Source organism: Oryzias latipes, chromosome 12, assembly GCF_053564925.1.
Source record: "Oryzias latipes strain Hd-rR chromosome 12, Olatipes_Hd-rR_3.1".
Taxonomy (NCBI): Eukaryota; Metazoa; Chordata; class Actinopteri; order Beloniformes; family Adrianichthyidae; genus Oryzias; species Oryzias latipes.
Genome location: NC_136248.1, coordinates 31873810 through 31894357, shown reverse-complemented (window position 1 = coordinate 31894357; position 20548 = coordinate 31873810). Strand labels below are relative to the sequence as shown.

Sequence of the window (20548 nt, the reverse complement as noted above, 5' to 3'; positions counted from 1 at the left end):
CTGGTTCAGATTGACCCGGGTAACCCGGACTTTCCTTTGCTCCACATTTAAAAGGTCAGTTTGGACTAATGTGCTTTTAAACGTTGTCCTCTGGTGGCTTTTGTTGCATAACTGAACTGGAGGTCCTTCAGGTTTTTAAGGCGTTTGTGGGAAGATGGAAGTTTGCGGAGCTCCAACCGCTTAAAGGTCCTCATTTAACACCCAAATCATTCCCAGAAAAGATTTGTTTTCCCTCCTTTTCCAATTTCCTTCCTCCGTCTGTGAAGGTCCCGCCTTTTTTCAAAACCGAACCAACGTTTGAGAGAAAAATACAACCAGAAACCATTGTGAAGTGTCTAAAATTTTAATTTATCAGCATGAACTCCACTCAAGTTCTGTAGCACATCAGAACTGGTGTAACTGCGCCTCCTGCAGGTGGTTCAGCGAACTGCACAGCTCAGCTTTTTTCTCCTTTCAGGGAATCTGAGGAAAAGATCAGAGTGATGATTACAGGGGTCTTCAAGACCTGCAAGGATCACAGAACACCTGTCGGGTTTTGAGGTTTCAAAATGAGAAACTTTACATTTTTGGTTGATCATTTTACATTGAATATTTTAACATTTCACCAGTTACTTTTTTCAGTATCTAAAGGGAGTCACTCCTACAGGTCATCCCAGCATACTTCAGGGAAACTGGGCTGGAAGGTTGATGTGGAAAAACATTTGTCCGATTGATCATCCGGTGCAAAAACGGAAGAATCTGTTTTCTTAAACGGACACATTTAGAGTCTCTCAATGTTGGACATGAATGAGGATTTTAGGAGAATGATTCAGACCATCCGTGTCTCTGCAGTCATCCTCTCCATTCCCACTAGTTAATCCTCCTGGTGTCTTCCCCCCCCCCACACGCAAACTTTGAATTTCTTCTAAAAGAGATGAGTTTCTTCATCTGCCGTCTGTCTTCTGGCTGACGGATGTTACAGGTCTCAGATTTTGTAACCTTCTCGTTCAGATAGCCCCTCCCTTTTCTTCAGTTGCGTTTGAGCAGACGTACCGCAGCCATAAAGATGCCGAACCCTCTGGATGTCCGACGGCGTCAGCATCTTCCTCTGTCCCATGTCCTCCACATTCCTGTTTGGGACGATGGTGGGCTCGCCGTTCGAGGAGAAGAATTTCCTGACGAGAGGTTGATGAAAAAGGGCCAAAAAGCAGAAAAAGACAGTGCTGCACTTGTCTCATCTTACCGTCCGTAGTGCATGATGGACGTGTAGTCGTACTGCAGATCAAAGGTCTCACCGTTATACGTCCGGAAGTTGTTCTCCATCCCTGAAAACCAGCATCATTCAGATCATAAAAATAAACTCCAGCTGAAAACATCACAGATGATCTGACAGAACCTGGATCAGTCACTTTCTGAACCACCTAAAACCTTTTTAGATTCTGAAAACAGGAAGTTTACCTTAACATAGGATAAAGCTGCTCCCTGTAGTCATCTGCCTCCATCTAACCTCTGTGTCCAACCCTCATGTCCTCACTACATCCATGAACCTCCACGACATGGGACTGCTGAAACTGCTGCTGTACCGTCGTATTTATGACATGTACTTTTACTAACACTTTTACTACCATTTGTTCTTACTTTTGCCATTTGTTTGTCGTATTTCTTGTTTGGTTGCTGTAACAACACAATTTCCCTCGAGGGATCACTAAAAGTTCCGTCTGCTTCATCTCCAGAGACGATGGCAGAAAGGTTTACCAGATATGATGTTTTCGGGGAGAATGGTGATGTACTTCTCGCGGTCCAGCCTGGTGTGTTCGTGCTGGAAGCCCAGCGTGTGCAGGATCTCATGGGCGATGTTCCCCACAGAGCACTCGGGCGCCAGAAACACCTCCTGCTTCCCGCCTCGGTAGCCCACGAAGGACGCACATCTGGAGACGATTCACAGAACCAAAGGTTTGTGAAACAGCAGCAACCAGCAGGTGAGGTTCCTGCTGGGTTCTTCTGGAGATCAGAGATGCTCCTTCACTGCTCAACTCTCCAGGTGATTGTTCTCTGGAAGAACATCTGCAGTGGAGCCATCATCGTCAGAGGCTAAAGGAAATCAGCCACCTTTTAAAAGAAAGCTTCTACGTTTCTTTAAAGAACTGGACAGTCTGAAGACTTAACCCGAATCCTCAGCTGACACCTCTACTTCCATTCCCTCATCAAACCCAACAACCATCTGGAAGTTTCTCAGGGCTTGATGAAGATGTTCTGGGGTTACTGCATCAGCACCACCTCCACAGGCTGGACTTGACTTCTGCATCCACAGAAACAAAGGCGGAGCCTCAGACTCACAGCAGACGTACCCGTGACCGATTCTGAAGAACAGGTAGTCTGACTCGCTGCCGTTTTTCCTGTGAAAGGACACGCAGGTGTGTTTGGACACCATCGCCATGGCAGCCATGATGTCACTGGTCCGACCGTCTGAGACAGAACAGTAAACTTCAGACGAGCAGAACTTTCACCTGCTGTTCCATTAGAGCAGAACTTTTACCAATTTCTGAGCTGATGTCGTACGGGATGGACGGCGTCGGCCAGCGATTCCCCACCACATTCCGGTTGTTCTGCAGCGAGAGTACGATAGAAAACCATCAACAGTTCTGTTGGACCAAGAACTCAGAGGAGACTCGTTGGTCCAGAGTTCCAGATGGTTTGGATCTCTTAATGCCAAACAGGCTTCCATGATATTAGGAGAAAAATCATCTATGCAGATGATAATCTACTAATTTGTTTATGAAGTACTGCGGAGAATATCCCATGATGCATCATATTTACATTTTTTCAATGCGGTACCTCCTCGTGTATGCATGACAGGCAAAACTACAAAAACAGTTTTTGAAGTTTTGTTCTTAAGCTTTGTGTAGCAGCTGGTCTACATTAAAGTCCCACATGAAATGGGTTTAAACTGTATAAAATAAAGTGTTAACATTGATTAAAAGCAGTAATTAAGACTCAAAATGCAATTTTAACTAATTGTATCATCTTCCAATCATGAATGCTCGCTTAGCTTTGGACACGCCCACAATGTTTTTTTATAAATCATGCCGTTCAGGAGTTTTTTTTGTCCAGGTCAAAAATCCCAGGAGATCCCAGGAGAGGTTTCTGGGGAAATGGCAAATGTCCCAGGTATGTACAACTTTACATTTCTAGTTTGCTTCACTGCTACCAGGTAAGGATCCGACCCGTTCTGGCATGTGGTGTTGAGGGAAATCCAGGAAACATTTACGTACGCCGTTTCTTTTGTGTGATTGGTGCGGATCTCGGACTTCCACAAACACTCAGATCTAAACCAAATAAATAAAATTTATAAAAAATTTTAAAGAGTTTTACTCACCCCCAACAAAAGGTCTCCCTCCACCAAGGCATGATCTTCATTTAGTAACTCTGGAAACAAGCAAAGGTACGTCTGATTCCATTTTTGTGTGTGTGGTCAGAGAGTCAGACAGGTTCTGCTGAAGGCCTCACCTTCCAGGGTCTCTGGGTCGTGTTTCTTCTTCAGTTCTTCTTTGAGATGTGGAGCTTCAAAAACAAAAAAGTACTTTCTATTCTTACATTGGGAACAGAACCTCTGTTGAACCGAGGCGTTCAAAGCAGAATTTACCTTTTTTGACTTCTTTCAAATGACCAGAATTCCCTAAAAACACAACAGAGTTTTTTTCTAACAAACCATGAAGACACAAAAACAGCAACACAACTTTCTTGCTGCCTCACCATTTCTCATCGCCAGAGCCAACAGAAGCAGCAGAGAGAGCCGAAGCAGCATGGTGTCCTCTGAACCTCAGGCCTCCAACTCCTGCGGTCAGGCTGAATGAAATCACCTGGGAGCAGGTAGGCCCCTCCCACCTGAGGAACCTGCTGAGCCTTCATCAGCCCATCTGGTCTGAAACGTCAGAGGTCCAATCAAAAAGAAGCAGAATCAGCAGGTATGAGATCCTGGTTCGTCCACTCCGGTCAGGAAAGAAAAGGAATAGAAAAGACATATTTAAGAATACGTGCAGTCATCAATTTGTTATTTAATTTTTGAGAATATTGAAGAGGATGTAGAAAGTTTGAGGGGAAAAATGACAAAAATACAGGTGGCAGACATGCAGCAAAAGGATGGGAGCAATAAAAATAAGGAATCCGAGTTTCAGATCAACTGGAAAGTAGTATTTATGAGCCTCCCCCCCATAATTATCTAAGAATGAACACGGTAAAAAAATGTTTACTTTAGTTTTCCCGCCAAAATAATACATGACATCATGTAAAAAGTTTTGGATGCTAATTGCAGTTTTGTGGAGATTATCCAGAAACTGTTACACACCTTTTTTTAAATAATCTTAGTTTACACAGACAACTCAGTAGATTTATTATTATTCATATATTCAAAGATTTCTCCATAATACAGAAAAATGAAGCATAAAAAGTTTCTATAGAATAGGTTGATTAATTACTATGGCAAGATTCTATCTTCATAAAAATTTAGGCTATTTAATCATAAAACTATATTTTCCTGAATTCCTTAGAGATGTAAATGTATATGTAAAATCAAAATCACTCATCTAACAAAAAGGCTCTGATGATATTTGTGAATTTTTGCATGAATTTTAACCCCCTCAGCTGTTTGTTCTGGTTAATGTATTTTACAAAGTATACTACATTTATTCTCTAGTGGTATTGGCACTCTGTTCAATAAAGTAAAAAAAAAGAACAATTAAAGCCGCAAGCGGCGTTGTATGGCCCGCAGACGCAACCCGCCTTCCACGCCCAATTCTACGCACCACCGCCCTCACCGCCCTCACCGCCCTCACCGCCCTCACCGCCCTCACCGCCCTCACCGCCCTCACCGCCCACTTTTGATGAAGGCTAGTCAAAACTGCATATGCTAATTATGCTAACTATGTTAGCTATGCTAATGTGGCTAAAAGTGCTAGCATAGCGATCAGCATCATCAACTGACTCAGAAAAACACATTACCTAAAATGCTACTTATGCTAACTATGCTAGCTATGCTAATGTGGCTAATAGTGCTAGCATAGCGATCAGCATCATCAACTGACTCAGAAAAACACATTACCTAAAATGCTAATTATGCTAATTATGCTAACTATGCTAATGTGGCTAAAAGTGCTAGCATAGCGATCAGCATCATCAACTGACTCAGAAAAACACATTACCTAAAATGCTAATTATGCTAACTATGCTAGCTATGCTAATGTGGCTAAAAGTGCTAGCATAGCGATCAGCATCATCAACTGACTCAGAAAAACACATTACCTAAAATGCTAATTATGCTAACTATGCTAGCTATGCTAACTTAGCTAAAAGTGCTAGTTTAGCGATCAGCATCATCAACTGACTCAGAAAAACAAATTCCTCCATTGGTAAGAGTTATATGTCATAAGTTGCTAAAAAAAACACTTTTTCCAAAATGGCGGCTTTTCTTTTGATTTTATCTCCATAGCAACCATTTTATGTTTTGGTCCCCTCGGGAGGACGAACAGATTGACGTCAGTTTCGGACAAATCGGTAAAAGTAAACTTTTTGTCGTCCTTAGCAACAGTGGTTTTATGCTAACCACGCCCACATTCCTTATATGTCCATATCCAGTGTTTTTCAATGTAATCTGTTTCAGGCATGAGCGCATGCATTCAATTTTCACTGTATTGTATTGAAATGCATGAGAGTTATAACAGTGCGCCACTTTGCTAGCTTGCCACGCACACGCCGTTCAAAAACTACAACTTCTAATTCCAACATTTTTTCCACAGTAGCTTGCCATTGATGCCCAAAAAGTTTCGAGACGATTGATGAAAATTCCAACGACAAGTTTACGTTTGAATCCGGTGGTAAAGGTGTTTTTTATAGAAAATTCAAGATGGCCGCCTTTTCCCGAGGTCAAAGGTCGACGAAACTCCAGAGGTGATTATACACTTACGCTAGGGACATGCGAGTCAAATTTCGTCAAAATCGCTCGAAAAAAAGTTCATTTTTCCATATTGTGTAAAAACGCGAAAAACGCAAAATGGTAGATTTTGGCACAAAATGGCCGCCAAACCGTAGGTCGTGTCGCCATCACGTAATGATTTCAAAACTTTCTTTGGATATACCCGACAAAGTTATCTGAGTTTCGTTAGCCGATTCTTAAAAATAAAATCCGAAAAAAATTTTTTTAGCCGAGTCAGCACTTTTTTTTGCGACGGTTTTTTGTTTACCACGGCCACATTCCTTTATCGATTTTGTCGTGCGTGACATCGTTTTGTTCAGTGTGGGCCAGGGTATCGCATATTTCAGTTTCAGGCTATTCCGATAAAATATGTGCGAGCTAGCTAAAATGGCGACGGTTGCGAATTCGCCACGCGCACGCGTTTCAAATTCTACAACTTCTAATTCCAACATTTTGTCCACAGTAGCTTGCCATTGATGCCCGAGAAGTTTCAAAAAGATCGATAAAAATCCCTAGGACGAGTTTTCGTTTGTATCCGTCAATAAAGGTGCTTTTTTATGAAAATTCAAGATGGCCGCCCCTTCCCAAGGTCAAAGGTCAACAAAACTTCTTTGGTAGTTGTAGAATCGTGTTTGTGGCATGTGTATGAAATTTCGTGAAAATCGCTTGAACAAAAGTGTAGTTTTCCCATATTGTCAAAAAACACGAAAATCGCCATTTCTCTGAGTTCGCCACAAAATGGCCGCCAAGCCGTAGGTCGTGTGGCCATCCCATAATGATTTCATAACTTCTTTGGGATATCTCCAACACGCGTGTTTTGGTTTCGTAACTGTATTTCAAAATATTTTTTTTTGGCCCCATAAGCGATTTTCGGCCCATTCATTTTTTTTACGGGATCGCTCGCCGTGATGTCATTGACTTCGGGGGGGTGGCGTTCTCTTTGCCGAAAATTCATTTTCAATTTATCCCAGGTGTGTGCCAATTTTGGTGAGTTTTCGGGTATGTGGCGGGGGTCAAAATTAAGCTCAAAGACGCCGTTAGTGTGCAAGAAGAATAATAATTAAAGCCGCATGCGGCGTTGTATGGCCCGCAGACGCAACCCGCCTTCCACGCCCAACTCTACGCACCACCGCCTCCCTCACTGCCCACTTTTGATAAAGGCTCGTCAAAACGGCTTTTGCTAATTATGCTAACTATGCTAGCTATGCTGATTTGGCTAAAAGTGCTAGCATTGCGATCAGCATCATCAACTGACTCAGGAAAACAGATTATTAAAAATGCTAATTATGCTAACTATGCTAGCTATGCTAATGTGGCTAAAAGTGCTAGCATAGCGATCAGAATCATCAACTGACTCAGAAAAACACATTACCTAAAATGCTAATTATGCTAACTATGCTAACTATGCTAATGTGGCTAAAAGTGTTAGCATAGCGATCAGCATCATCAACTGACTCAGAAAAACACATTACCTAAAATGCTAATTATGCTAACTATGCTAGCTATGCTAATGTGGCTAAAAGTGCTAGCATTGCGATCAGCATCATCAACTGACTCAAAAAACACATTGCCTAAAATGCTTATTATGCTAACTATGCTAGCTATGCTAAAGTGGCTAAAAGTACTAGCATAGCGATCGGCATCATCAACTGACTCAGAAAAACACATTCCTCCATTGGTGAGAGCTATATGCCATAAGTTGATAAAAAACCACTTTTTCCAAAATGGCGGCTTTTTTGTTTATTTTATCTCCATAGCAACCATTTTATGTTTTGTTCCCCTTGGGAAGACGAACAGATTGACGTCAGTTTCGGACAAATCGGTAAAAGTAAACTTTTTGTCGTCCTTAGCAACAGTGGTTTTATGCTAACCACGCCCACATTCCTTATATGTCCATATCCAGTGTTTTTCAATGTATTCAGTTTCAGCCATGAATGCATGCGTTCAATTTTCACTGTATTGTATTGAAATGCATGGGAGTTATAACACTGCGCCACTTTGCTAGCTTGCCACGCGCACGCCGTTCAAAATCTACAACTTCTAATTCCAACATTTTTTCCACAGTAGCTTGCCGTTGATGCCCAAAAAGTTTCGAGACGATCGATGAAAATTTCAACGACAAGTTTACGTTTGAATCTGGTGGTAAAGGTGTTTTTTATAGAAAATTCAAGATGGCCGCCTTTTCCCGAGGTCAAAGGTCGACAAAACTCCAGAGGTGATTGTAAACTTACACTAGGGACATGCGCGTCAAATTTCGTGAAAATCGCTCGAAAAAAAGTTCATTTTTCCATATTGTGTAAAAACGCGAAAAACTCAAAATGGCGGATTTTGGCACAAAATGGCCGCCAAACGGTCGGTCGTGTCGCCATCACATAATGATTTCAAAACTTTGTTTGGATATACCCGACAAAGTTATCTGGGTTTCGCTAGCCGATTCATAAAAAAAAAAATCCGAAATTTTTTTTTTTAGCCGAGTCAGCACTTTTTTTTGCGACCGTTTTTTGTTTACCACGGCCACATTCCTTTATCGATTTTGTCGTATGTGACATCGTTTTGTTCAGTGTGGGCCAGGTTATCGCATATTTCAGTTTCAGGCTATTTCGATAAAATATGTGCGAGCTAGCTAAAATGGCGACGGTTGCGAATTCGCCACGCGCACGTGTTTCAAATTCTACAACTTCTAATTCCAACATTTTGTCCACAGTAGCTTGCCATTGATGCCCGAGAAATTTCAAAAAGATCGATAAAAATCCCTAGGACGAGTTTTCGTTTGTATCCGTTACTAAAGGTGCTTTTTTTTGAAAATTCAAGATGGCCGCCCCTTGCCAAGGTCAAAGGTCAACGAAACTTCTTTGGTTATTGTAGAATCATGGTCTTGGTATGTGTGTGCAATTTCGTGAAAATCGCTTAAACAAAAGTCTTGTTTTCCCATATTGTCAAAAAACACGAAATTCGCCATTTTTCTGAGTTCGCCACAAAATGGCCGACAAGCCGTAAGTCGTGTGGCCATCCCATAATGATTTCATAACTTCTTTGGGATATCCCCAACACGCGTGTTTTGGTTTCGTAACAGTATTTCAAAATATTTTTTTTTGGCCCCATAAGCGATTTTCGGCCCATTCATTTTTTTTACGGGAACGCTCGCCGTGATGTCATCATCGTGGGGGGGGTGATGTTGTCTTTTCCGAAAATTCATTTTCAATTTATCCCAGATGTGTGCCAATTTTGGTGAGTTTTCGGGTATGTGGCGGGGGTCAAATTTGAGCTCAAAGACGCCGTTAGAAACAATAATAATAATAATAATAATAAAAAAACATTCGAAAAACAATATAGAAGTTTTTGCAGTCAGGTGGCCCATGTATTTCAATGCGGCCTGTCTTTTACTATAGGCTGGGCATGTCTTTTTGGCTTTAAACCCGTTCTTTGAGGGCTTTTTGGGGCTTTTTTGGTTTTTTGTCGTCATTTTTGCGACTACAATTTTGACGTTTGTGCGTTGGTGTTGTGCGTGTGTGTGTGTATTTTTGTTGTGTTACACAATTGTCGTGTCATTTTGTGCTTTGGGCGACTTTTGACCCCATTTTTTGGCGTTTTGACGCGTTTTTTTGACGTTTTGGACTTTTTGAGTGTTCGACCCTCGTACCAGTTACAATATGGTCCTTGCAGTCTATGACTGCTGCGGGCCATAATAATAATAAAAAAACATTCGAAAAACAATATAGAAGTTTTTGCAGTCAGGTGGCCCATGTATTTCAATGCGGCCTGTCTTTTACTATAGGCTGGGCATGTCTTTTTGGCTTTAAACCCGTTCTTTGAGGGCTTTTTGGGGCTTTTTTGGTTTTTTGTCGTCATTTTTGCGACTACAATTTTGACGTTTGTGCGTTGGTGTTGTGCGTGTGTGTGTGTATTTTTGTTGTGTTACACAATTGTCGTGTCATTTTGTGCTTTGGGCGACTTTTGACCCCATTTTTTGGCGTTTTGACGCGTTTTTTTGACGTTTTGGACTTTTTGAGTGTTCGACCCTCGTACCAGTTACAATATGGTCCTTGCAGTCTATGACTGCTGCGGGCCATAATAATAATAAACGAAGCAGAAACAATATAGAAGTTTTTGCAGTCAGGTGGCCTATGTATTTCAATGCGGCCTGTCTTTTACTATAGGCTGGGCATGTCTTTTTGGCTTTAAACCCGTCTTTTGAGGGCTTTTTGGGGCTTTTTTGGGTTTTTGTCGTCATTTTTGCGACTACAATTTTGACGTTTGTGCGTTGGTGTTGTGCGTGTGTGTGTGTATTTTTGTTGCGTTACACAATTGTCGTGTCGTTGTGTGCTTTGGGCGACTTTTGACCCCATTTTTTGGCGTTTTGACGCGTTTTTTTGACGTTTTGGACTTTTTGAGTGTTCGACCCTCGTACCAGTTACAATATGGTCCTTGCAGTCTATGACTGCTGCGGGCCATAATAACAAAAAAACCTCTGAAAAAAACAATTCTGGGAATCTAAACAACATACAGTATTAAAGGTTTACAGTTCTTCATTGGAATCCTTGTCTTCTTAAATAAATGTTTTATTACACGCAGAAACTCTTACTTAAAACGGGTAATTTGGTTTTCTGAACCATGTTTAGTTTATAGTTTTGGTTTTAATTGTTTTATTTTCTCAGCAGTTGTAGTTCATCTTTCCGCCACTGCGGGCGCTAAAGAGGAGAGACACGTCATCGATGATCGCAGTAGAAGAAGAAGAAGACTTCCGGTGAAAACAAACACGTGAGGAAAAGGAGAAAAAGTAAGGCGTTTAAAATTACTTTTTGACCCGCTTTGATAATTTTTACGGTGGTAAACTTTCCAAAAGTATATGTAATTATTCTTTATGACTCTAAAGTAACGCGAAACCTTCTGCCTTTTCCATAAATTACGTTTATTTTTAGTTTTTTTTTTCTGACAAAAGCTAACACAAACAGCTGTTTCTTGCTTTTTGTTTGAGGCACATTTTTATAACAAACCATGAAAGTCGGTGTTTAGACGTCAAAAAGACTAAATTTCTGTGAACTCTTCAGGTATTGGCATCGAGACTGATCATCATCATGTCATCCACAACAAACGTAATTCTTGTCCTTTGTTACTGTATTTGGAACAATGCAGGTCTTATACTCAAAAACAACAAAAGTATTTTTCTTGAAAATTGGTTGGAAATGTTTCTTGTGACACAGATGGTGTATCCACCAGGTTACCTGATGTCACCTATAGTCTGCATGTCTCACCTGCAGAGTTTGCATCCCAGGTGGGGTTAGAATTCTGTGGAGCAGTTCTCCTTCAAATCCTCCATGTTCTCCCGCAAATGATCAGAATCGTGGTGGAAAAACTAAGATGTTTTTCAGCTGTCAGGAATAACAAAGACATTCGTCACTGTTCCATGTTGTCTCTGACTGGACTAGCTTTGGTCCCTGCTCCACAAATATGTCATCACCAATCAGACTAAAGACATTTCTTTCTAAATGATTCATACATTTTACCAAGTGAAACACTTTTATACTACATTTAAAAAAGATCTGGACATAAACTGTTCATTTTGTCGTTCTTCACCAGAAACGCCGCCTCATCTTTTTTGGTTTTGCTGCTTCACTCCAACATTTTGGAAAGACTATAAATTATTCCATAAGCATATTATTGTTTATAGTTAATTCAAGGGAGATTTAATTCAGAGAACATTTATATAGGTACTTACTTATAATTAGGGCTAAATATTTCCTTCACAAGTGTTAATATTCTAACAGAAAACCAGTTTTTTATGTTTTTCAGAAAGAAATGATTCTGTATGTAAATAGGATTAAATCCTGTTAAAACAGTGGAAACATTTTCTCTTTTTTAGACTTTAACAGAATCCTTAACCTTTATTATTATTTTTGGCTTTTTAATTTTTTACCTGTTTTTTTCTTGCTATTATTATGTTGTTGTTTTTTTACATTTTTCTGGCAAATGTGTAAATTGTTGTCATTTGCACACAGTGTGGAGTTTTAATGTTCGATATTCCGTATGTGCAATATTTGTTAAAAAGGTTTATTTGGAAAAAAAATAGATCCACTTCCTTATTTGAAAACATAGAAGAAGAAATGTGAGCAAAAACTCAGAGGATGATGAAGATGCAGGTTGTAGAGACAAAGGTCCAGATGAATTCTGGGAATCTGAGTCCAAATCTTTCCTGTTTCAGGTCAGCAGCTGTCATGACCAGGTGGGCAAGAGCCAACAATGTCCACAGACACAAACCAGCAGAGGCCACGCCCTGGAGTCAGCTGAGGGGGCGGGGCTCCGGGGGCGGGGCTCATGGCGCTCCTCTGAGGAGGACTCAGGCCAGCAGCTCCTCGGCAAAGAGTCGGAAGAAGAAGGACTACACCAATGAGGATGTGAATGGATTCCTGCAGTATCTGAAGGAGAAGGGAGCCCCTCTGCCTGCAGGGGGGCAGGAGCGGCAGAAGGGGGGGCAGGAGCTCGTGCAGGAGGTGGGGGAGGCTCTGAGGAAAGACCAGAGGAGGGAGACCCGGAGAGTGAAGAGGCAGACGGACAAGAAGAACAAAATGGTGAGAGTCTTTCCGAGGAGCTTCCTGTTTGTATTTCTCCTTCATTGTGAGTCTGAGTCAGAACGGGGCGTTTGAGCTGACGGCGCCCCCTGCTGTCGTCTCCTCAGCTCTGCTTCAACTGCAGGAAGCCGGGTCACGGTCTGGCCGACTGTCCGGAGGCCGACGCCGACCGGGAGATGGGCCGAGGCATCTGCTACCGCTGCGGCTCCACCGAGCACGAGATCCACAAATGCAGAGCCAAAGTGGACCCGGCTCTGGGTGAGTCCTGTAGCCCCGCCCCCTTCTGCAAAGCATCCCCCCTCCGTCTGAGAACCGCTGCTGCTTCCCCACAGGAGATTATCCGTATGCCAAGTGCTTCATCTGCGGTCAAACCGGCCACCTGTCGCGCTCCTGTCCGGACAACCCCAAAGGACTTTACGCAGAAGGTACAGACTCCGCCCACAGGCCTGTCACAGAATGTGGCGTCCGAGTTTCAGCTGCACCCATAAAGCTCAGCTGATCGTTTAAGCGAGGCTCTCTGACCGGGGGAGGGGGGGTTGTCGTCTGCAGGAGGTTCCTGTCGTCTTTGCGGGTCGGTGGAACATTTCCAGAAGGACTGTCCCGAGCATCAAGCTGCCAGTAAGTGACATTCATCTGAAGAATGCAATTCCCCCAGAGGGGTTTGGAACACGACAATAGATGTAAAGGAAGAGGAAGACATTTTTATGAATCACAGAGAACGCAGTGGAATTCCAGACCATCATCTGTGGAAGTTAAAAAGAAACAGCAAAGCAGGAAAAATGTCGTTACTGACGTTTTGTCACAAAACATCCCAACAATACAGACAAATAATTCCTAATAAACTACAAGTTTCCTTCTTGCACCAAACCATCAAACGTCAGCTTTAGTTGGTTTTTCCTCTGCTGCTCATCTGTTCTCTTATTTTGTAAAGAACATTGCCATGAAGGAACCTTTATTTTGAAGGAACGCCTGATGATGCACAGCAGCCCCCCCTGGTGGTTGGTGTCAGAACTGACTCAAATAAAATAGTGTTGACTTGTTAGTGGAACAGAGTCCCTCCATGCTTTGTTATGCAGCTTTAGGCCTACTGATGATGAACTAGAGCAGAGGCCAGCTCTTCATCACTTCCTGTTTCTCCTCAGCTCACTCCGTGACTTTGGCATGGTTGTCCAACAACATGAGCGCCGACCACGAGGACGTGCACGTTCCGGTGAAGAAGGCCAAACCCAAGCAGACCAAAGTGGTGACGTTCTGACCTCCGCCTGCGTCACATGACCGCCTCTCCTCCTGGGCGACTTCTCGGACCTTCTGGGTTCTGGTTCGGATGAGAGATCAAAGGCTGAGCCTCTTTAAAGGAACATCTGCTCCTCTTCATCAGTCTCAGCGTCTCCTGGTGTGGGATGAAGGCTGCTCCCTGTTCACATCTGTCGGTTTGACGGTGACGGAACTGAAACGTCCTGCCGATGAGCTGCGTGCAATGCATGCTGGGAGTCCGATAGCCGGAAGTACAGAGAGCTCAAGAAATGCAAAAACAGTAGAAGTTGGGCAGCCAACATTTTCTCTGTAGCAGATTTCTGAGGGACCTCTGCTGCTAAAATAGAAGCTGGCTACAGAAAAGCCTGTGTGTTTAATGTAAAGATGTATAGCATAAATGGGTTTGACCAAAGCTCAATAAAACCAGAGGAACAGCAGGCTTAAACTTTCATTTTTCTCTGCTTCAGCCTTGTGGTGTGAGTCCTTGGAGATGTGTTGCTGAGATAGGCTCCAGCAACCCCCAAACCCTGCTTAGGAAGCAGCAGGAAGATGGATCCTTTCAGAGAAAGTTGGTAGTTTGGCTCCCTGTCAGACAAATGGGGATGTGATTCCATGTTATATCTGGAGGTGAAAACCTCTCCTCTTCTCAGCTTTCAGCTTGCAAAAGAACAGAAGGCTTCCAGATGTGGGTGAAGGGTTTCCTTCAAGTCGAGCTGTGGCATCTAGACTCCAAATCTTCTTTCTTTTGCCGCCCATCCAAGTTTCTTTATCTGGATGAGCGTTGGAGATCTGCTCTGTAGAAGCTGTGTGGAGCATGCAGTGTGTGGAGTCTACCACTGGGGGGCAGTGTGACGTCAGACTGATGGCTGAGCTTGTGGCACAGCAGGTGAGGGTCTTCAGCATTTAAAGGTTCTTCTCAAGACTTCAAGACATAATTCAGTTGTGTTTCTATAGACCAACATCACAACATAGTCACCTCAAAGGGCTTCATACTGTTACCTGTAGAGGAACATGAAGTCAGTCACAGAATGCAACAGGTAATTGCTAAACCTACGGTGGCCCAGAAGGGTCACAACACTTTAGATTTTGCAACACAAAATAACACATTACAGTTTGTCACAACACTAAAAAATATTAACTCACAACACAAAACAACTCACATCATAATAGTAGGTTTAGGGGACAGCCCCTAAACCTACTATTATGATGGAATCAACCTGGATGAATGAAGTCTTCATGGACAATAACACAACACAACACTTTAACTCACAACACAACATACATCTTTAAAAGCAGAGTAAGTTCTGTTGCAGATAAACTTCCGCTTTGAGTTATTGTTTCGTGTTGTGAGATAACTTTTTTAGTGTTGTAATAAACCGTAGTATGTTGTGACCCTTCTGGGCCACCGTATAAACCGGCCCTTAGACCCTCCTTCTCGGTAAAAACTCCACTTGAAGGACGGATCCTCCCCCAGGACGGACAGGCCATGGACCAGAACTCTCAGCGTTTCTAACTTTAGTTGGGGGGCCACTCAGTCCAGTTCTCAGATACAGTCAATGGTGCTGCCACACACGTCTATACGGATGGCGAGCTCCTGTCATCAGCTGGTTACTGCTGAAGACCCTCCTCTCAGACCAGCAGGTCACTTCAGAGGCAGACGTGAGGAGAAGTGAAGAGTGGACCGACTGGGATCCTTGGAGGCCCCGCCCCCGCGCCTGGCTTCACAGAGCCTGATAGGTTCTCCTGGAGGCGAAGTGAAACTGCAGCCAGACGGCCGCAGCTCGCTGCCAGCTTCCAGCCCACCGGGGGCCGTTACACAACTCCCCTCCCAGATTTCCCCACAGCAGCAGCAGCTTCTGTGGAGCAGCAGACAGAGGCTTCATTCACTCACGTCTCCTGGTTCCAATTTGAAGCTGGGGGGGTGGGGGGAGTGCGTTAGTGGTGATAATGTATACTTCGTTTGCCATTTACCCGCTTATACCGCGGCCACGTACAAAAGAAATAAGTATTAAACCCGTTTTTTGTCCTTTATTCTTGTTATTTTTTCAGTTTGGAAACGGTAATGTGACAACGCGCCACTTTGCCGTTTCAGCCGGCGCGGTTCTCGACTGCAGCGGCAAAGGAAATGCTGATCTATGCTGATGATCACGATGTGTTGAATAAAGCATCAGTTCAGAGAGAAAGTTCTCCTCTTACCGCTTGTTTTTGTCCGGACGATGAAGATAAAGTTTGATTTAAAGAAGCCGGCGCAGTGAAACAAAACATTTAGGCTACGTCACCGGAACTACTTTTTAAGGCGTGCGTTTAATCCACTTTTTAATCCACACCCAGCAGCCAATCAGAAGGGAGAATTCACCTGTACCGTGGAATAAATGCCATGAATCTTACACAACTGTGCGTGATTTTTGTGAGATGCATAGGCAAACTTATAGCTTTGACTTTTCATGCATGAACCATAGATGTATCATTTTTATATTTTCTATATCACATTAAAAGTACGTAAATGACGCGCGACCCCTGCTGGGACAAGCCGAAAGAAAAAGAAAAAATGACGCACAAATCACTAATGAATTGCATATGAACAGCGCATTGATCCCATACGGTTCATGATCCACATTGTGTTCTTTGCGTGGTTGATTCATTCCTGATTCGTCTGTGACAGTTTCATGGAAAAAGCACAACTGTTTTATCACTTTTTCCACACAGACTCACGTCTGACCAGTTTTCATCCGTGCGCAAAATGTACGAATTGGCTGCGTCACATGACCTTAACAATCGGGTCTGGACGCCTTCCAACAGGCTGAAGCGGATCTGGACTTCACGGTGTCGTTTTGAGTCATCATGAGGTTCCTGTAAATGCAGCAGGAATTTAGAGGTGTTTTTATTTTACATTGACCTTTATCGTGACCTTTTTGACACATTTGATCTAAAACCAGATCTCATTTCTACAGGTTGCTGTAAGGATTTCTGCAGCTGGAGTCTTTGTGCTGCGACTTCATGGAGATGTGGGAGGGGCCGAGTCACCATAGCTGCTCTTTGTTGAGAGATTTTAAAACGGTATTTCATATGAGACCCATGATGTTCAAATAGAACCATTCTGAGTTGGGTCTCTCGTCCCGAGGAGTCAGTAAAGATCTGAAAAGTCCTAAAAAATTCAGTAAAGTCTCTGTGCTGGAAGCCTGCGAGATGGAAGAAGACCCACCACCCAAAATATTTGATATCCTGCTTTGATGTCGCCTGAAACTGGACAAATGCAGGATCAAACTCTGCAGGCAGCCATCAAAGCTCCAGATGATCCAAAATGCTGCATCTGGTCCGGTCTCTGCTTCAAAGCTAGAGCGGTCACCTTCCTACCTGAAGTCCATCCAGGTGTGTAGCGCCCCCCCCCCCCCCCCCCTCTTCTGAGATCCGGGAGGATGAGGTGAGGAACCACTGGTTGCAGCAGAACCTCTCTCTCAAAACGCTTCAGTGATAAAACGGAGGTCAGCTTCCTTTAACGTTCAAACACTCCTTATTTTGGATCTGAGAGGTTTTTTTCTACAGAACTTTTTCTGAAACTTTGGATGTCTGATTGTGTAGCTAGAGGGTTCATGCAGGAAACTCTGGATCACAACTTCTCTGTGTTTTCTTCCTTTGATGCAGACTCAGACGGAAGTGTTTGTGCTGAAAATGGGCTTTCAGGTTCTTCACATGGAGAACTTGAGCTTTCCACGTATTGATGAGAATCTGAGCAGATGACTTATTAGTTTCTTTCTTTATTCTTCTTGACAGTTTGTGTAGGTGTGTTTGTGTTGTGTTTGGTTTCTGACCTCAGTGTTTTGTCGTGTTCCTCGTCTTCTGGAAGTCCTTCAGTTCTTGTTTTCACTCTCTGCTCTCTTCTGATTTATTTTTTTATCTCGATGCATCAATTTGGACAAAATGTTTGAATGTGGTTCAGAATAAGAGTAAACAGGGGAAAACTCCCCCGTCCCTCTCTGGTGCCCCCCCCCCCCAGCAGTAGCCAGGACTAATGAACTTCAGTGTCTGTATTTATGGACTGAGGGAAACGGGCTCTGCTGTGAAAGAGGATCTGCAGCCGAGAGCGGAGGAACCAGGACGGTAACGAAGGCGGCGGCGTCCTCCCTCTGATGTGGAGACGCTTTACGGGAACATGGCAGGTTAACTGTCTTGACCCCGCCGCACGGCTCCGCAATGGAAAACACGTGAGACCAGAGCTCGTTCCAGCTCTCCTCACATCTTTAGCTTTTTTTTTTTTTTCTGCGGTGAAAGTGCACAGCAGTGAAAACCATCGTCTCCATTGGAGGGCTGGGATTTTTGTCCTGCTGCATCCTGCATGGAGCAGCAGGTATTCTTTAGAAATTCACCTCTAAATTGTGGGCACAGAGCAACTCCACCCCCCTTCCCGTTGCCTTTGCTGAGAACCCTTCCATCTTATTTTCTTGGTAACAAGTACGATGTTCCCTCTGAAGTGAACCCTGCAGAGTTCACCTGTGGGAACAGACACCCTGGTTCTCAGGTGACTGAAGTTCAGGTGAGCTTTTGCGCAGACGAAGCAGATCATCTGAAGGCTCAAACTTCAGACAGGACAGAACCGGGCCAGCATGAATGTCTGCCTCTGTTGAGTTCCATCTTAGTGACTTTACACCATGTATGAGATGCTCCCAGCCCTTATCAGAGCCAGTACATGTCTGACCAATTCCAGAACTCTCTAGAGAACGTCAGACTATGATGACTGGATTACAGGATAATCTGCCTCCTAAACTCCAGAGGAAACTTTCAGGAAGTAAAAACGATAGTAAGAGATAAACCAGCTGATGTCTGCTGCTAAAAATCTCCATTTTTGTTCAATTCATTGACCTGCTGATCAAAACCGATGGAGCGAGGAAGAGTTTGTCTGTGTCGAAGCAGAGAGCTTCCTGCTGCTGTGGACTGGACCTCATGAAGGTTTAGGGAAGGAGCTGCTCGTGATGGACCGGAGCTTTAGAAAGTGAGTTGCTGCTGAGAGGATGAAGGTTTACTGCAGAATAAACGTCAAAGGCAGTACGGAGGTCGGAGGAGATCAGTGTTTTCTGCCATCAAAGGGCGCCGCCTTGCAGAGGATGAAGGCCACTTTATGAAGCCCTCGGCAGTTACCAGGAAACGCTTGTTACCTGGAAGTCATTACTCCAGCATCTCGCCCGAAGAGCTGGACTCCCGCTCACAGTCATGCACATGTGTCTGATGCTCTGGGCAGTTTGGTGGAGGTGAAGAGGGCGGAAGGAGGCATCCCTGAGTGCAGGAGAGGAGATGAAAGTGGGCTGCAGTTAATGACGGAGATCACAAACCAAAGGAGCCGCGTGGATCTGCAAGGAGCCTTCTGGAGCTAATAGGGCCGAGCGCTCTGCTCCAAGCCTAGGGTGATGCCACCAGGAAGCATGTTTCCATTTTTTTTAGAGTTTTCAGCCTGAACCCCAGAGAGACGCTGCACCTGGAAGGAAAGATGTTCATGCATAGTTTCCTGACGATGCAGCTCCTGGATCACACATGCTGGCGCAATGATAGCAGATCTTTACAGGAGATTGACCTCAGGTCAAAACCTCTCAAGTATTTGAGGGTCATGTGACCCAGATCTTCGCAGAGAAGTGGCAGCTGCAGGGTTCCAGCTGCTCTGGTGGGCATCAAAGCCTTCCTGTGGCGTTTCTGACCGCGTTGCTGCAGGCTGACCCACTTTACTCCACGTTTGCTCTTCAGCAGATCTTCAACCTTTACTGTGTCTGAAAGGTGGAGCTCCAGTGGATGCATTGGATCTCACATTTGTAGGATTTGTTTGCACTTAGTTTTGCAGCAGTTTCTTTCTTTTTCCTGCTGATCATGCAGGTGACTTTTGGATTTTCTCTTAATTGTTGACACTTTTCCCTTTGTAGTTGATAGTCTCAACCTAAAAAAAATTGGTTTTCTTTTGAAAAAATGCAGCAGAATTTCAAATTTCCTGCTGACGGTTGAACCAGGACACAGCGTCATATACCAACCAGTCCGCATCACCAACAGATAATCGAATCATTTCCATTCACACCCATGCGCCTCGCATGTTAGATGTCTCCGCCCAATTCACACAACAGTCACAAAACTTACAGTAAACCAGGCTCACATCAGATTTCACCCACAACGATGAAGATGACTCTTTTAAATGTTTCTTTTAAATAAGACTTTCATCATTAATGATCTGGTTTTAGACCATGATCCATCCTGTCTTTAATCTTATTTAAATGATCTTTTAAAGTAGGAGCACTCGCTGACCCTGAGGTCCTCCAGTGCTGCCTTTTTTAGTTGTTCCTAAGGTGAGGACCAAAACCTATGGTGGGGCTCCGTTCCACCATCACGGTTCTCACCTATGGAACAGTCTGCCGGAGAACCTCAGGGCCACAGAGACTGAAGTTTTCAAGAAGAGGCTCAAGACCCACCTTTATAATTTGGCTTTTAGTTGAAAAGCTAAAGTGAAGTCAGTTGGAAATTTTCAAATAGTTTATCCAGTAGAATTTTACTTTAAGAGGTGTTCTAAATGTTCTTAGATTGAATTAATAAATTAATTAATTATTAATTGAAAAACTAAATTAATATTTTTCATCTTTCTTTGTTTACATTTTGCCAGTTTTGTGTTGCACCTGGGCCATTGATAATTTAAAAACCTTTGGTGATTATTAATACTATATATATATATATATATATATATATATATATATATATATATATATATATATATATATATATATATATATACACGTTGAAATGTATAACGTTGAAA

General features: G+C 43.3%; 2 protein-coding genes and 1 long non-coding RNA gene across 4 annotated transcripts; 2 read left to right on the top strand and 1 right to left on the bottom strand.

The window, feature by feature from the left end:
- Positions 1-327: 327 nt before the first annotated feature.
- On the bottom strand, positions 328-3871 carry LOC101161172 (zinc metalloproteinase nas-4). Its single transcript, XM_004074446.5, has 10 exons — positions 3733-3871; positions 3623-3655; positions 3487-3540; positions 3356-3405; positions 2516-2585; positions 2328-2445; positions 1735-1907; positions 1223-1304; positions 1033-1154; positions 328-462 (listed from the first exon to the last, which is right to left on the bottom strand). The coding sequence occupies exons 1-10, from the start codon at positions 3782-3784 to the stop codon at positions 437-439; spliced, it is 780 nt and encodes a 259-aa protein (XP_004074494.1). The 5' UTR covers positions 3785-3871; the 3' UTR covers positions 328-436.
- On the top strand, positions 3836-14204 carry zcchc9 (zinc finger, CCHC domain containing 9). Of its 2 annotated transcripts, none has more exons than XM_004085462.5 (7): positions 3836-3944; positions 10606-10724; positions 12147-12513; positions 12621-12771; positions 12846-12938; positions 13063-13131; positions 13656-14204. In XM_004085462.5, exons 3-7 carry the CDS (start codon positions 12160-12162, stop codon positions 13766-13768), a joined length of 780 nt encoding a protein of 259 aa, XP_004085510.1. In that variant the 5' UTR covers positions 3836-3944; positions 10606-10724; positions 12147-12159; the 3' UTR covers positions 13769-14204. The 2 variants fall into 2 exon arrangements, with proteins under 2 accessions (XP_004085510.1, XP_078811842.1); XM_078955716.1 differs by having other exon boundaries at positions 3917-3944; positions 10603-10724.
- A 321-nt stretch (positions 14205-14525) lies between these two features.
- Positions 14526-16840, top strand: LOC144996315 (uncharacterized). Its single transcript, XR_013659312.1, has 3 exons — positions 14526-14653; positions 16474-16642; positions 16719-16840. It is a non-coding gene; the product is annotated as an uncharacterized LOC144996315 (long non-coding RNA).
- Positions 16841-20548: the final 3708 nt, after the last annotated feature.

Excerpts from the sequence above, each read along its gene's own strand:
- LOC101161172 (XM_004074446.5), bottom strand. The coding sequence starts at position 3,784 with ATGCTGCTTCGGCTCTCTCTGCTGCTTCTGTTGGCTCTGGCGATGAGA. Across the intron at positions 3,541-3,622 it reads TTTGAAAGAAGTCAAAAAAG|CTCCACATCTCAAAGAAGAA; the intron begins GTAAATTCTGCT and ends TTGTTTTTGAAG. Across the intron at positions 1,305-1,734 it reads CCCCGAAAACATCATATCTG|GGATGGAGAACAACTTCCGG; the intron begins GTAAACCTTTCT and ends GCTGGTTTTCAG.
- zcchc9 (XM_004085462.5), top strand. The coding sequence starts at position 12,160 with ATGACCAGGTGGGCAAGAGCCAACAATGTCCACAGACACAAACCAGCA. Across the intron at positions 12,772-12,845 it reads CAAAGTGGACCCGGCTCTGG|GAGATTATCCGTATGCCAAG; the intron begins GTGAGTCCTGTA and ends GCTTCCCCACAG. Across the intron at positions 13,132-13,655 it reads TCCCGAGCATCAAGCTGCCA|CTCACTCCGTGACTTTGGCA; the intron begins GTAAGTGACATT and ends GTTTCTCCTCAG.